Here is a 16042-nt window from a genome sequence, read left to right on the forward strand (position 1 = left end):
TTGCTTATGGCTAAAACTGCCTAACCCAGCATCATACATTAAAATGTTAACTTTTACAGCATTGATATGTTTATGATCACATAATAAGGGGTTCATGTTTTTTTAGCAATTTTAAAATCATATATAAAGTCTTAGTAAATAAGATAAAAGGAAATGCATACAGGAGATATTTTTCAGAATTTACCAGTACTTTTTAACAAAGTACAAATAATATAAAATTTGTTATGGAGAAAGGGCTTTGAGCTAGAATTCACATAATAATAAATTTGGGCTAAAAATAGCCTCAAGCAAATGATGTTAAATGTTTAGTACGTGCTGTGCTGTGCTTTACTCTCTGGTATATGACTTCCAGGGTTCCCTTACAGAAGAACTGGTGCTAAAGTAATTTAGATTCTTGATTATTAGTTTAAATAACTTTTAGTTATTATAGTCCACAAATGGAAATCCCACGAAGGAGCCAATGCCAGGCTTTTGGGGTGAGCTTGATCGGAAGGACCAGGCCTCCACTGCTGATGTCTTCTCATTGTTGGATTTGGACGTTGACTCATCATGTCTTTAGGCAAAACTTAATAGAAATGAGAATCACTGTTACATCTACAAATTTTCCAAATTAGAAATCAAGCTAGATTTGTTAATTAAACTTTTTATTTTGAGACGATTGCAGATTCACATGTGGTTGAAAGAGATAATATAGAAACACTCAGTTTCCCCTAATACTAACATCCCACAAACATCTAGTGTAACATCACAACCAGGAAACCGTCATTCATATCATCAAGATACAGAACATTCCTAGACCACAGGATTCCTCCCACTGCCCTTTTAACAACACCTGTGTCCCTCCTCCCTGGCAATCCCTGGTCAGCCTTTTAGATCTGTATCAAGAATGTTACAGAAATGGGGCAGTATGTAACCTTTAAGGGTTACTTTTTTTTTCCATTCAGCATAATCCCCTGGAAAGTCATCTAGTGAATCTAGATTTTTTTTTTAAAGTCACATGAAATTAATCTATCCCTCTGGTCATACCATACCAAACTTGAACCCTTATGCAGGCAATAGAGGGATACTGTTTTGGGGAGATTTGTAGCCTATGAAATCTCAAACATATTTTAGAACTATTAAAATGAGACTATCTTCATCCTGGCTGGGTGGCTACAGTTGTGTTGGAGTGGTGTCCTGTAGACCAAAAGGTTGTGGGTTCCATTCCTGGTCAGTGCACATACCTAGATTGTGGGTTCGATCCCTGATCAGAGAGTGTGTGGAGGCAACAAATCTATATTTCTCTCACATTGATGTTTCTCTCTCTCTCTAAAAATCAATAAACACATATATCCTCAGATAAGGATTTAAAAAAGAGAGAAACTATCTTTTTTTCAGAGAGTCTGTGTACCAGCAAGAAAAACTGAGTATTGGGCCAATATATTTCAGACTCTACACTTTCACTCTGATAAAACTCAACATAAGAGGTATATTACCACTAGATAGTATATTTCAGGACTGGAATCAGGCCTGTGCCAGTGTCGACCCCAAAGCTACATGGTGCAACAAAAGAATAGCTTTGTTATTGGTTCTTTAAAAAATGTTGATTACACCACTACAGAAAAACAGATAAGCCAAAAAACCCCCAAAAACAAAAAACAAACAATTGTGCCCAGCCAGCACGGCTCAGTGGTTGAGCATCAACCTATGAACCAGGAGGTCATGGTTCGATTCCCGGTCAGGGCACATGCCCAGGTTGTGGGCTCCATCCCCAGTGTGGGGAGTGCAGGAGGCAGCCAATCAATGATTCTCTCTCATCATTGATGTTTCTATCTCTCTCTCCTTCTCCCTTCCTCTCTGAAATCAATAAAAATATATTTATTTTAAAAAAGAGCAAATAATTGTTAATGTTTTGTGCACACACTACCAGAGCAATACCTTTTTGAAAGTGTTTAAAATCATCTCTTTATATTGATTAGTCTTTGACACATGATGAATCAGAAACCTAAATAAATTTAAATGTAAAAAAAAAACCCACCTGGTTTTTAGCATTAAAATTTCCTTAAATATATAGTTTCATCATACCTCTAATTAAAGATTATAATTCATGTTACTAGCAAAAATTTTTATGAGATGTAATGAGTTAACAGTGCATTTTCTCCTCTAAATGTTAGGTCATGATACCATTATGAAGGCTCCAAAAGGAAAGTTTCCTCATACGTTGAATTCTAAATTCCATATTTTTCTATCAGCTCTTTTGCTTTAGAAATATAGGCATTCATGGCATCTTCCTTCGATAATCCTAGAAAGATACAAACAGATCATCTCACTAACAGATGCATTGGGAAGTTAAAAAAGTTCACTGAACTTAAGAATTAACAACCTTTTTGGAGGTTCCATGCTTCCCACTTAGCCTTGCCTTTTAAATCTAGCATTCCTGGACAATCTGCCAAAAGAAGGATAGACATATTGTCAGGTTTACTCTTTACTCTATGCTTCTATAAACATTGATCAAAGTATATCACTATTTTAAAGATGACAATAAATACCAATATTGATGTCTCCAATTACAGATTGTTTGTAGAGCCCGTAAAGTTCTTTCAGTTCTTCATCATCTGGCCTTGCTTTCAGCTTCCTCACATCTTCCGCTGCCCTATCAAAATCAGCCTAAAGCAAAGGAGAAAAGGCACATAGTCCATTCGCTAAGTGTATGCAGGCCCGTCAAACAGATGCAAACCGAAATAAACTACTATTGCTCTGGCTTGACCAGAATTATCATAACTTATTCATGAACCCCACTCCAGGTATTTATGTGTTATATAGACAAGATATGGTGAACAAAATATAATTCTGAATACTGAAAGTGTTCAACTTATCAATGTTTAAGAATTGAAGATGACACAAGTAAATGGAAAAATAACCTGTGTTTTTGGATTGGAAGAATTAATATTGTTAAAATGTCCATACTACCCCAAGCAACCAAGCAACCTACAGATTCAATTCAATCCCTATCAAAAGTCCAGTGGCATTTTTCAGAAATAGAAAAAAACAATCCTAAAATTTGTATGAAACCACAAAAACTCCAAATACCCAAAGCAATCTTGAGAAAGAAAATTATATATCCAGAGGCATCATGCTTTCTGGTTTCAAACTATAATACAAAACTACATTATTCAGAACAGTATGGTACTGGCATAAAAACAGGCACCTAGGTCAATGGAATGGAAAAGAGAGCCCAGAAAGAAACCCATGCATACATGGTCAATTTAATTTAGAACAAATAAGCCAGTCTCTTCAACAAACGGTGTTGGAAAAACTGGACAACCACATGCAAATGAATGAAACTGGACCACTATCTTACACTGTACACAAAAATCAACTCAACATGGATCAAAGACTTGAACGTAAAACTTGAAAGCATAAAACTCCAAGAAGAAAATACAGGTGGCAACTCATTGAAACTTGTCTTAGAGATAATTTTTTTGGATTTGACACCCACAGCAGAAGCAACAAAAGCAAGTGTAAACAAGTAGCATTACATCAAACTAAAAAGCTTCTGCACAGCAAAAAAATCCCACCAACATGAAAAGACAGACCTACCAAATGGAAGAAAATATTCAAAAATCATATAGCTGATGGGAGTTAATATCTAAAATATCTATTAAAAAGTCATACAGCCGAAACCGGTTTGGCTCAGTGGATAGAGCGTCCGCCTGTGGACTGAAAGGTCCCGGGTTCGATTCCGGTCAGGGGCATGTACCTGGGTTGCGGGCACATCCCCAGTAGGAGGTGTGCAGGAGGCGGCTGATCGATATTTCTCTCTCATCGATGTTTCTAACTCTCTATCTCTCTCCTTTCCTCTCTGTAAAAAATCAATAAAATATATTTTTTTAAAAAAAAAATTAAAAAAAGTCATACAATTCAAAAACAAACAATCCAATTACAAATGGGAGGTAGATCTGAATAGACATTATGCCAAATACTGCATGATCTAACTTATACATGGTATATAAAAAACAAACCCAGGAACAAAGAACAGATTGGTGGTTGTGAGAATCAGGGGGTTGGGGGATAAGGAAATAGGTGAAGGTGGTCAAAAGGTTAAAAAAATTGTAAGACATATATTTCCTGTAAGGTAAAGTGCATAAATAAATTTTTCTATTAAAAACTGTTTAATCGCATTACACTCAATGCAGCTTTCTCAATCAACCTCATGGACACCATCTTCACTTCTTCCTAAATCTACACTTCACTATATGTAATAGCTTTGCTACCAATTAATATCTTGTCCAGGGCACATGCCTTTCACAGTCTTCAGCATCAGTATTATTTGTACCCGTTTAATGGACTAGCTAGTTTCTGAGGGCAGTATTTCTGCTTTCATTATGTAGATTCCTTTAAACAAAACTTGTAAGACTTATTTCAACTAGTTTACAGAAAAGAGAAGTTGTTCAGCCAACTTAGAGCTGATTAGTGAAAAGCAACTGGCTTCTTGGGGACTTTGTATACAAATAGACTGAGTAATAAACTTTGTCCTCCTCAGGACTTAACTCTACCTAACTCCCCAGGACCCTCAGCTCAGGACTTGGCCTGAAGCTGCCTCTTGGCATATTTCTCCTGAGACACAGTGCACCTAGAAACTTGGTTCCTGTCCTCTTTTTAACCTCTTAGTGTATATACAAAGGCTATGGTGGTTGTTTTCCTTAATAGAAATTTTCCATTCTTTTTTAAAAAATCATTTTTATGTCTCAATTATGGTTGACATACAATATTAGATTAGTTATTAGACATTACATAACTAAGTGATCAACCTGATAAATTTCACACCTGACACCATACAAAGATATTAGAATATTATTGATTATATTCCCTATGCTGTACTTTACCTCCCCCACGACTATTCTGTAACTATAAATTTGTACTTCCTCATCCTTTCACCTTTTTGCCTGTTCTCCCAATCTACCTCCTATCTGGCAACTATCAACATGTTCTCTATATCTATGAGTCTGTTACTATTTTACTTCATTTGTTTTTTGGGTTTTTTTAGATTCAATCATTGACATATATGTATTTATTGTCATTTTATTGTTCAAATTTTTTATCTTTTTTTTCTTTTTCTTATAGAAGATCCTTTAACATTTCACACCATACTGGTTTAGTTGTGATGAACTCCTTTAGCTTCTTCTTGTCTGGGAAGCTCTTTAACTGTTCTTCAAGTCTGAATGATAGCTTGGCTGGGTAGAGAGAGTAATCTTGGTTGTAAGCCCTTGCTTTTTGTTTTTGTTTTTGTAAGCCCTTGCTTTTTATCGGTTTAAATATCTCCTGCCAATCCCTTCTGGCCTGCAAATTTTCTGTTGTGAAATCAGCTGACAGTCTTATGGAAGCTCCCTTGTAGGCAACTAACTGCTTTTCTCTTGCTGCTTTTAAAATGATCTTTGTCTTTAACTTTTGCATTTTAATTTTGATGTGTCTTAGTGTGGGACTCTTTGGGTTCATCTTGTTTGGGACTCTCTGAGTTTCCTGGACTTGTATGTCTATTTCTTTCATCAGGTAAGTGAAGTTTTCTGTCATTATTTTTTCAACTAGGTTTTCAATTTCTTGTTCCCTCTTTTCCTTCCTGTACCCCCATGATGCAAATGTTGGTACACTTGAAGTTGTCCCAGAGGCTCCTTACATTATCCTCCTTTTGGGGGCATTCTTTTATCTTTTTGCTGTCCTGATTGGGCATGTTTTACTTCCTTACATTCCAAATCACTGATTTGATTCTTGGCTTCAACTCTATTGTTGATTCCCTGTAAATGATTCTTCATTTCAGTTAGTGTAGCCTTAATTTCTGACTGGTCATTTTTTATGCTGTTGAGGTTCTCACTAAGTTCATTGAGCATCTTTAGTATAAGTAGTGTTTTGAACTCTGCATCTAGTAGATTAGTTGTTTCCATTTTGTTTCGTTCTTTTTCTAGAGTTTTGTACTGTTCTTTCACTTGGGACATGTTTCTTTATCTCCTCATTTTGGCAGTCTCCCTGTGTTTATTTCTATAATTAGGTAGAGCTGCTATGTCTTCCAGGTTTGGCAGAGTGTCCTAATATAGTAGGTGTTCTAGGTGTTCTATAGATTCCAGTGACACAGCCTCCCTGATCACCCAAGTTGCACATTCGAGGTTTGTCCCCACCTCCCCCAGTGTGGTCTGTGTATACCCTTCTTTTATAGTTGAGACTTTATCACTGTTGGTATGTCAATGGGATGGATTTACCCCCATGCCAATCAGCTGCAAGGACTGACTTCAACCACCAACCACTGAGCTCTGACCACCAAGCTCCAATCACCATTGAAGATCAACTGTGCAGGGACCCACTCAACAGGACTTCCTTCAATGGGGCTCTGGTGCCTGCTGAGTCTGCCCCTTGAGTGTGTTGCTTGTGGAGGTGGTTGGGTAGTGATGCTTCGACATGGTCTAAAGCTGCTTACTGGGTGCACTGGCCCTGGGGCCTCCCAGGAGGTGCAGGCCACAGTTAGCCGCCACCTGTATTCTGCTCTGGACCACCTGGCATGAGCTACAAAGTGATCTGCAGATGGCTGCTACTTGTGCTGGGCTTGGAGGTGCTCAGGTAAGGCCACACTGTGAACCAAGGCTGGCTGTTGTTAGTGCCGGGCTCGGGGCCACTTAATGAGGTATTGGGCATGCTGATGCTAGATGCTACTTGTTTGATAGATTTTTAAAAGAAAATCTGAAGCATGAGCACAACAAAGCCATTCACATGGAAAAGCCACTGGAAGAACAGCAGGGGTAGGCCTGAAAGTTGGGTGGAGCAGGGCCTCAGGAAACCATCAGGGCAAACTGTGTGAGCCAGGTTGATGGAATCTCAGATATGGTCCCTGCCTGTGGGCTCTGTAGGGTGAAAGCTCATCAAAGGCACAATGGCCTCTACTAGCACTTATGTCTGGGAGAAAGATGTCCCTCCAGCTCTTGCTGTGATGCTAGACAATTCAGTTCCTCTCCATATGTCCCTTTTGAGTTGCTGCCCCAGTGCTGGAGCTCAGAGCTAAGAATAAATCTGTGTGAGGGCCCTTTAAGAGGAATTGCCTGGGATTCCAGCATCCCTCTGTTTCCCTCAGCCTCAATCTCCCCTGGTTTTTGCAGCCAGAAGTTATAAGGACTACTCTTCCTGGCAATGGAACCCTGAGCTGGGAGCTTGGAGTGGGGTTGGGGCCCCTCGCTCCTCAGGGGGGACCTCTGCAGCAGAGAGATCCCTCCCAATTTTTATCTGCCAGATGTGAGTATGGGACTAGCCCTCACATCTCTGCCCCTCCTACCAGTCTCTATGTGTTTCTTCTTTCATTTCCTAGTTGTAGGACTTCCATTCAGCCAGTTTTCAGGCAGTTCTGAATAATGATTGTTGTGTAGTTTAGTTTTAATTCTGATGTGGCTGTGGAAGGAGGCAAGTGTTTACCTAAGCCACCATCTTTTTTTTTTTTTTAAATTGATTTCAGAGAGGCAAGGACAGGGAGAGAAAGATAGAAACATCAATGATGAGAGAGAATCATTGATTGGCTGCCCCCTGCATGCTCCCTACTGGGGATCGAGCCTGCAACCCAGTCATGTGCCCCGACCGGGAATCGAACCATGACCTCCTGGTTCGTAGCTCAATGCTCAACCACTGAGCCACGCTGGCTGGGCTAAGCCATCATCTTTACTGGAAGTTTCACATTCTATTTTTTAATAGACTATATTTTACCTAATGTTATTTGTTTTAAACCTGGGATAAGCAGTAATTGTCGAGTATCAAACACGACAGTCTCAGCGAGGCATTCTATCCCCACCCTGCATTTTCTTTCTCCAAACCCAAAGAACCAAATGCCTGGCAGAGAAAGAAGATAGCCCCACTGTAATTTCAGAACCCCAGTTATCTCAGCAGAGCTGCTAGATAAAATTTCTATCCAGCACCAAAGACAGGACAGTAGCACAACTGAATAGTTGTTTTGTAATGAACAAAAATCCCTTGCAAATGGGAGACCAGAGTCTCCAACCTAAATAACGTTGAAAATGACCCCAATTATTCCAGGAATCTGAGAACCATGGGTCCATGTGACAAGGGACAAACCCCTGCCTCATCTTCCTGAATATTTCTAGGAAACTGTCAGTTCCATTATATATAACATCATGGTTAAGAACACAGACTTGAGCTGGACTTGGTGGTTTGAATCTAAGCTTCACCACTTCAGAGCTGTGTGACCTTGGGCAAGTTACTTAACCCCTCTGTTTCTTCATCTGGAATATGGGCCAATAACACCACCTATCTACAAGGTTGTTAGGCAGATTTAAATAAGTTAACATATGTAAAATATTCAAAATAGTGCCTGGCACATAGTGAGTGATCAGTAAAGTTTAACTACTATTATTTTTATTACAAGACTCTTTGAGGAAAAATAAACTAGTCCTAGAAAAAAAACGAAAAAAGTATTCACAATGAAGCAAGACATGAAAAAAATTTAAAAAATAATTTAACAAAGAATACAAAATTGTTTTCATACAATCAGCTTTGTAAGTAATATGGAAAAAATAAAGACTAGAAAAAATATAATAAAATATGTAAAAATTACCTTTGATTACTGGTAAGTTTTCTGGTTGTTTTAATACTTTCTATACTCTTCAAATCTTCTACAATGTGCATGTACTGTGTCTATAATTAGGACAACATAAAAACGCTACAACAATGGTGGGGCTTCGTAAGGGCAAGACAGGGCAGGGCTATTCAGAGAGGCGTGGGGTTCTTCCCCTTCGGTTTACCAGGAGTCTCCTGTGTCCTGTTGTGAAGTTTCATGCCCTTTTCCAGTAACAGCAACTCAACTGCTTTTGGCAAGCCAAACCTTGATTAGAATTCTAAGGCTCGGTACCTGCCTTCTAGGAAGAAGTTTCTGAAAAATTGTTCTTCATATTATGGACAGGCTAATGAATATCTCAGACCCTCTCCACAGAGGAGTTCAGCCCCTGACACAGATTCACAGGCAGTGTCAGGGGTCCTTGTCCCTCCTCCCTCCCCAGGTAGAGAAACCCATTCCAGGGCAGGGCCCAGGATCCTTTTCTTTCCAGCACACCCTTCCCTGGCACCCTGACTTGGTACAGTCCTGCTCTACGGCGTGGCTCCCAGGTGCCCTCCTCTCTGAGGACTTTCCCATCCAGCCATGATGAGCTCTAGTGCAAAGAACACCGTGAGAGACACACTGCTATGGGATTCTGCCCAAGCACCTAGGCTCCTCTGAGCCTCGGCTTTTGCTGAAAAAAAAAGATCCTATCAATCTAAAGCAGGGAGGTGTTAGGGTTAAATACAATTAAGAATGTAAATATTTTTATTTTATTCTGTTGATTCTGCCTGCCAGAGCTCATCACCTGAAACATACTATTTAACACACGTATTGGCTAGGCAGCCAGGGATGAACAGGGCAGCCAGTTCTCAAGGAGCTCAGGGACCCCTGGGAGATGAGCAGGTCAGTAATGATCATGTGATATTTGGGTGCTCTGGGAACAAAGAGGAGGGAACAGCAGTAGGGCCAGGAGAATCCTTCCCAGAGGAGATAGAGCTGAGCTGAGCTGGAGGTCAGCGCTTGTGGGATGGTCTGGAACAGGGAGGGGTTGCAGGCAGCATGGACAGCAATTATCAGGGCTCAACATAAAGGCTGGGTGGGACTGTATATGTTTGTTCCCTCATAGATCCACAATAGAGGGCAGACATAAATATTCATCTTGGTAGAAGAGCCATGCCTTACAGAGTGCTGGCAAGTGGTACAGCCTGTGTGCGCTCCTTATTGAGTAAATGACTACATGAGTGGATATGAGGGGGGTCTGAAAGTTACCATAGGTGAGAAGCAGCTTCAAATGTACAGCCGTTCACATTGAATTCTAAAGTACTCTGGGCAAAGGGGAACGTTTAGTAATATTCCCGTGCTTCTGTGGAGCTGGGCTCGATGCTGTCAGTGAAGAATTTCTGCCTCATCAGAGCTGCCTGTCCTGGATGAGCCCAGTCCTTAACATACTGGATGAATGCACATGTGCCTCATTCCCTGGCAACTGTGGTGGAGAGTCTTTGAAACAACTGCATTCAGGCCTCTCCCCAGACCCTTTCCTGCTCCTGTGTTCATCACAAGGACCCCTGGCCACACCCCCGGTGGTAGCAGTGAGCCCAGTGTCCCTCCTGTCTCTCACAGTGGGTGCATCCTGCCTTCTTGGAGACGGACACAGTCTTTCACTGCCTAGGAGCACTGACCACCCTGGCCTCTGTGTAAAGCTCCTGAAGACAGCCCCCGAGGGTGACTCTCGCCTACTCTAACTTTACTTTCTGCAGCCAAAGAACATGGTCACTGCATATGGTGTTGACAGTGCCTTTGTGAGCAATCCGTTCCCACCGAGAAACTGAATTAGGAAGATCAAACTGCACAAAGGTGTGTGCGAAAGGGGTTAGACGTGTGCCAATTGTAAAATAATGAATTCCCTAGCTCAAAAAGATGTGTTTTCTTGAAGAAGCAGTCTGCCTTTTATTTTCTAAGAAAGAAACATGTCCAAGTTTACACCACTGTCAGCCTGCCTAAGAACTTTGCTGCAGAAGTAAACATATTGTAATTCTAAAATACAACTTTGAGGTTATAGCTGAATCAGCAATACCATGTGTTTTGCCAAACAAAACTAAGCAAAGTACCAAGCTAAAAAGGAAGAAAGTTTTGACATTGAAAGATTTGATTATTTGGGGAAAGTTCAATATGAATTATGTCACATATAAGAGAAAAATATCTGAAGGTTCAAGGACATGCTTATCCTTATTGGACACTTAGCACATGCCACCCACTTTTAAATGCTCTATACATGCAGCAAATTTAGCCTTAACAATCCCTCTCTTCCATTTTTAGACGAGGAAACTGAGGCACAGAGGGGTTAAGTATGTCACAGGCTAAGAAGGCGAGAGGTTTGGATTTGAAATGGGCTGGCTCTGAGGATGTGCCTTTGCCCACCATAACATATTCCTTAAAGAATTGTTAATGAAGTGAGCCATGCTCGTTCCAAGAAATTGTAAGCAGATATTTTTAAATTATATTTTAGAAAAATATTTAATAGCTAGAGGCCTGGTGCACAAAAATTTGTGCACTGTGGCGGGGGGGGGGGGGGAGGGGAGGGCCGTGGGGGGGAAGGTCTGTCAGTCCGGCCTGCCCCTTCTCACAGTCTGGGAGCCCTCAGGGGATGTCCTACTGGGGAGTCCCTCTGCAGGAGACAATTGGGCTGATCAGGGGAAGGTGCCACCCCCATTACCCCACTGCTGCTGCCACTGCTGGCCGCCATAGCTGCGAGGCCTGAGCCCCAGGCCTTGCAGCCCCCTTTGGCTTTGTCTGGATGGACGTCTGGAGGACGTCACCCTAATTAGCATATTACCCTTTTATTAGTATAGATGAGAAAATGCTGGTAACAGTGTTACATAAAGGAACAAATGTATATACATAATAGCATAATCAGTGTCTATATATACCCACATATTTGCACATAGGTACATACACATGGCCATGCCTGGGTGCATACATACATATTTTTGGCATACATGTATAAGTAACCTATTAAGTCAGCAGTGATCACCTGGGTGAGGAATTTCTGATGGTTTTGTTTGTTTGTTTTTTGTGGTTTTTAAAAAATATATATTTCATTGATTTTTTACAGAGAGGAAGGGAGAGGGATAGAGAGTTAGAAACATCGATGAGAGAGAAACATCCATCAGCTGCCTCCTGCACACCCCCTACTGGGGATGTGCCGGCAACCAAGGTACATGCCCTTGACCGGAATCGAAACTGGGACCCTTCAGTCCACAGGCCGACGCTCTATCCACTGAGCCAAACAGGCTAGGGCTGATGGTTTTTTTATTTACTTTATATCTGTTCTCTTTCCCAAAACTTTTCACCCTGAACATATATATTTTTCACATATCAGAAAAATGGTATTTTTAAATTGAGTTTTACAGATATTTGCCCTTGCCCAAGAGACCCCTTGTTTGTACTAAAAGCAAAGGGGCGCGAGTGAGACCCCAAACGTCCTCGCCTCCACCTCCAAGAAGGAGGCAGGGCAGGGCCACGCTGTCCTCCCCGATCCACCCGGCGACCAGCTCCCTGGGGCCGGTGCCTACCTAGCGTTTAACCAGTCCCTGGGGTTCACAGGAGTTGCCATAGGGAGCCCCGGCTCGCCATCAAAAGAACGGCGCCGGCGTGGTCTCCACTGCAGTAAGGGGGCGCTGGCGAAGGGGTGGGAGCGTCCTCGGGATCAGCGCGGACCGCTCTCGGGTGGCGAGGACGCCGGCAGCAGCTGCCCAAAGCGCCGGGTCCGAGGTGCACAGCCGCCTCGGGGGCGTCCTGCCCGGCCCACGTCCCCGGAACACTGCCCTCTGGGGAGCTGTCCTCCCGCGCGGCTGCCCGCCCTCCGGCTCACCTGCAGGGACATGGTAGTGCGCTCCACCGATGCTGCACCCAGACGCTCGTTTCCCCGGACCCCAGCTCCCCCCGCTCTTTAAAGGCCGTCAGTCCGGGAGGGCGGGGCTGGGAGGTGAGTGGCACTCGCCCCGCCCGCCTGAGGCGCCCGCTGTGGTCCTCCTGCCTCCTGGATGCGCTGGGCTCTGGAGGATGGTCAGCTGCAAGTGCGGCGGCAACTGGAAAAGCGAAAGGAAGGGAATTTAAATGAGTTCTTCTCCACTCAGGGCTCGCTGCCCGATTCTTTCTCAAGAGGCTGTTGGCAGGAAATCCAACGAGGCCTCCCTGGGCACGGACCTCACTTATGATTCTTCTTTTTTTATGTATACCTCCATCCTCCCCATGATGCCTAGAACCCTGGACGGTAGACAGTCTTTGTTCAGGTCTTTCACGTCTCCCCAGCTGCCTCTAGACACACTTCATCAGGAGTGAAAAAGGCTGGTAGTTTCGGTCTTTTCTTTGTAAAGCAGAAACACATTCTGAACACGTGCTGCAACCACACTAACTTTCACAGGCACAAGACTACAGACTGACCGCATTTTTTTTTCTGGGGGGAAATCAGTGTCACTCCAAGTTTGCAGCCACACAGAATGGGATTGTGATCTACACTGATTAAATTTTCAAAGAGCTGGGACCGCATTTCTCGGGCATATGAGGAGTTCATTTACAGCTCTTTGTTTAAATAGGAACATTGTGCAGCGAGGTGACAGGAAGAATCCATAAAGTCAGGGTCAAGAAAGTTACTAATTTGAAACGTCTAAGGATACAACGATGTCGAACAATGCAAGGGACAGAGAAGAAAAGCCTCAACACATTTTAGCAAAATTACATTTTAAAAATATTTGCTACTTTTTCATGTAAATCCCTTGGTTTGTAATTTTCTCCTTGAAAATACTTTCATAGTGGTATCAGTTGAATTTCCAAGGAAAGAACAAAAAGCAAATGTCAGAAAAACTTAGTGGGCACGATTTTTGTGTTTTTATTTTCTAAATTCCTGGGCGCTGGGCAATACACACTGGGTTCAAAGGCAAACGACAGCTTCAGAAAAGTGAAATAAGCAGCTTCACAGGCAAAAAAACACCCAAAAAACAAAAAACAACAACAACAACAAACCGCGAAGGGAGTTTATCACTACCAAACAAGCAATGCAAGAAATGCTGAAGGGACTGGTATAAAAATAAGAAATCAAAAGGGAAGAAGGAACACAGGCATAAAAAATAAAAATGGCTACAAACAAGTACCTATCAATAATAACTTTAAACATAAACCAACTAAATGCTCCAATCAAAAGTGGCTGAATGGATAAAAAAACATGACCCATATATATGATGCCTATAAGAGACCCACCTCAGAAAAAGGGACTCACACAGAATGAGAGTGAAGAGATAGAAAAATATCTTTCAGGAAAATGGAAATGAAAAAAAAGCTGGGGTAGCAATACTTATATCTGACAAAATAAACCTCAAAGTGAAGGCCATAACAAGAGATAAGGAAGGTCACTTCATAATACTAAAGGGGTCTAAACAACAAGAGCACATAACCCTGGTAAACATATATGCACCCAATGCAGGAGCACCCAAATACATAAAAAACCTCCTGGAAGATATCAAGGGAGAGATCGACAACAACACAATCATAGTAGGGGATGTTAATACCCCATTGACATCACTGGATAAATACTCTAGAAAAAAAATCAGTAAAGAAACAGCAATCCTAAATGAGTCACAAGATCAGATGGACTTAATTGACATCTTTAGAACATTTTATCCAAGCCATGGAATATACATTCTTCTCAAGTGCACATGGGACATTTTCAAAGGTAGACCACATATTGGGATACAGGCAAAGTCTCTCCAAATTCAAGAAGATTGAAATCATATCAAGCATCTTCTCAGACCACAATGGCATAATCTATAACAATAAAAGCATAATATGTACCTGACTGAATGGCCAAAGAGCAGAAGACCACCTGGACGACCACGCTATGACACCCACTGGCACCAGGCCAGCCAAGGCGAGTGCGATGTGATTGGTCGGGGGCCTGGTCGTTGCCCCATGATTGCCCTGCAGAGGGAGGCCCAGGACACTGGCCAGCAGGGCCATCGATCAGTCAATTGGAGGGCTTCATGATCGCTGCAAAGAGGAAGGCGCAGGCCACCAACCGGCAGGCTGTGGTGGGTGGGCAGGGTCTTCCTCTATGGAGAGATCCATTGAGGAGCCTTGACTGGGTGGGCAGGGCCTACCTTTTTGGGGTGATCGGTTGTGGGGCTCCCGGACTGTGTGAGAGGGCACAGGCCAGGCTGAGGGACCCCCGACCCCGAATGCACAAATTTTGTGTACTGGGCCTCTAGTATAAGAAATAAACTACAATAAAAACAATGAAAAAGAGTTCAAACACTTGGAAGCTGAATAGCATGCTATTAAACAATGATTGGGTTACCAAAAAGATCAAAGAAGAAATTAAAAACATCCTGGAAATGAATGACAATGAAAACAAAACAATTCAAAATCTGTGGGACACAGTGAAAGCAGTCCTGAGAGGGAAGTTTATACCTCAGGCCTACCTCAAAAAGACAAGAAAAAATGGAAATAAATTATCTAACTCTACAACTTAAAGAATTAGAAAGAGAGCAACAAGGAAAGCCCAGAGTGAGCAGAAGGAAGGAGATAATAAAGATAAGAGCAGAAATAAATGACATAGAGACAAAAAAATAATACAGAAGATCAATGAAACAAAGAGCTGGTTCTTTGAAAGGATAAACAAGATTGATTTTCTTGTTTATTCTAGTCAGCCTCACCAAGAAGCAAAGACAGAGGACTCAAATGAACAAAATCAGAAATGAAAGAGGCGAAATAACAACAGACCCCACAGAAATACAAAGGATTGTAAAAAAACACACACCAAAAAACTATGAACAATTCTATTCCAAAAAACTAGACAACCTAGAGGAAATAGACATATTCCTAGAAAAATACAACCTTCCAAAACTCAATAAGGAAGAATCTAAAAACTCAATAGGCTGATAACTATGGAGGAAATGGAAGCAGTCATCAAAAAGCTTCCAGTAAACAAAAGCCCAGGGCCAGACAGCTTCACAGGGCAGTTTTACCAGACAGTCAAAGAAGAACTAAAACTTATCCTCCTCAGATTATTCCAAAAAATTCAAGAGGAAGAAATACTTCCAAGCTCATTCTATGAAGCCAGCATCACCCTAATACCAAAACTAGATAAAGACAACATAAGAAAGAGAATTACAGGCCATTATCCCTCATGAACATAGATGCCAAAATCCTCAACAAAATCCTAGCAAATCAGATCCAGCAGTACATCAGAAAGATCATACACCATGACCAAGTAAGATTTATCCCAGGGATGCAAGTATAGTACAGTTTCCGCAAATCAATAAATGTGATACATCATATAAACAAATTGAGAGATAAAAACCACATAGTCATATCAATTGATGCAGAAAAAGCATTTGCTGATAAATACCCTCAGCAAAGTGGGAATAGAGAGATCATACCTCAACATAATAAAAGTCTTATATGACAAACCCACAGCCAACATCATAC

At 41.7% G+C, this 16042-nt stretch overlaps 1 protein-coding gene across 2 annotated transcripts; it reads right to left on the reverse strand.

The window, feature by feature from the left end:
* Window positions 1–108: 108 nt before the first annotated feature.
* Window positions 109–12633, reverse strand: ACBD7 (acyl-CoA binding domain containing 7). 2 transcript variants are annotated; one of them, XM_036307291.1, is made up of 5 exons: window positions 12432–12633; window positions 2529–2646; window positions 2363–2425; window positions 2164–2281; window positions 109–565 (listed from the first exon to the last, which is right to left on the reverse strand). In XM_036307291.1, the coding sequence occupies exons 1-4, from the start codon at window positions 12441–12443 to the stop codon at window positions 2208–2210; spliced, it is 267 nt and encodes an 88-aa protein (XP_036163184.1). In that variant the 5' UTR covers window positions 12444–12633; the 3' UTR covers window positions 109–565; window positions 2164–2207. The 2 variants fall into 2 exon arrangements, with proteins under 2 accessions (XP_036163184.1, XP_036163183.1); XM_036307290.1 differs by lacking the exon at window positions 109–565 and having other exon boundaries at window positions 1755–2281; window positions 12432–12631.
* Between the last annotated feature and the right edge of the window lie 3409 nt (window positions 12634–16042).

This window comes from Myotis myotis, unplaced genomic scaffold (genome assembly GCF_014108235.1).
Source record: "Myotis myotis isolate mMyoMyo1 unplaced genomic scaffold, mMyoMyo1.p scaffold_m19_p_46, whole genome shotgun sequence".
NCBI lineage: Eukaryota > Metazoa > Chordata > Mammalia > Chiroptera > Vespertilionidae > Myotis > Myotis myotis.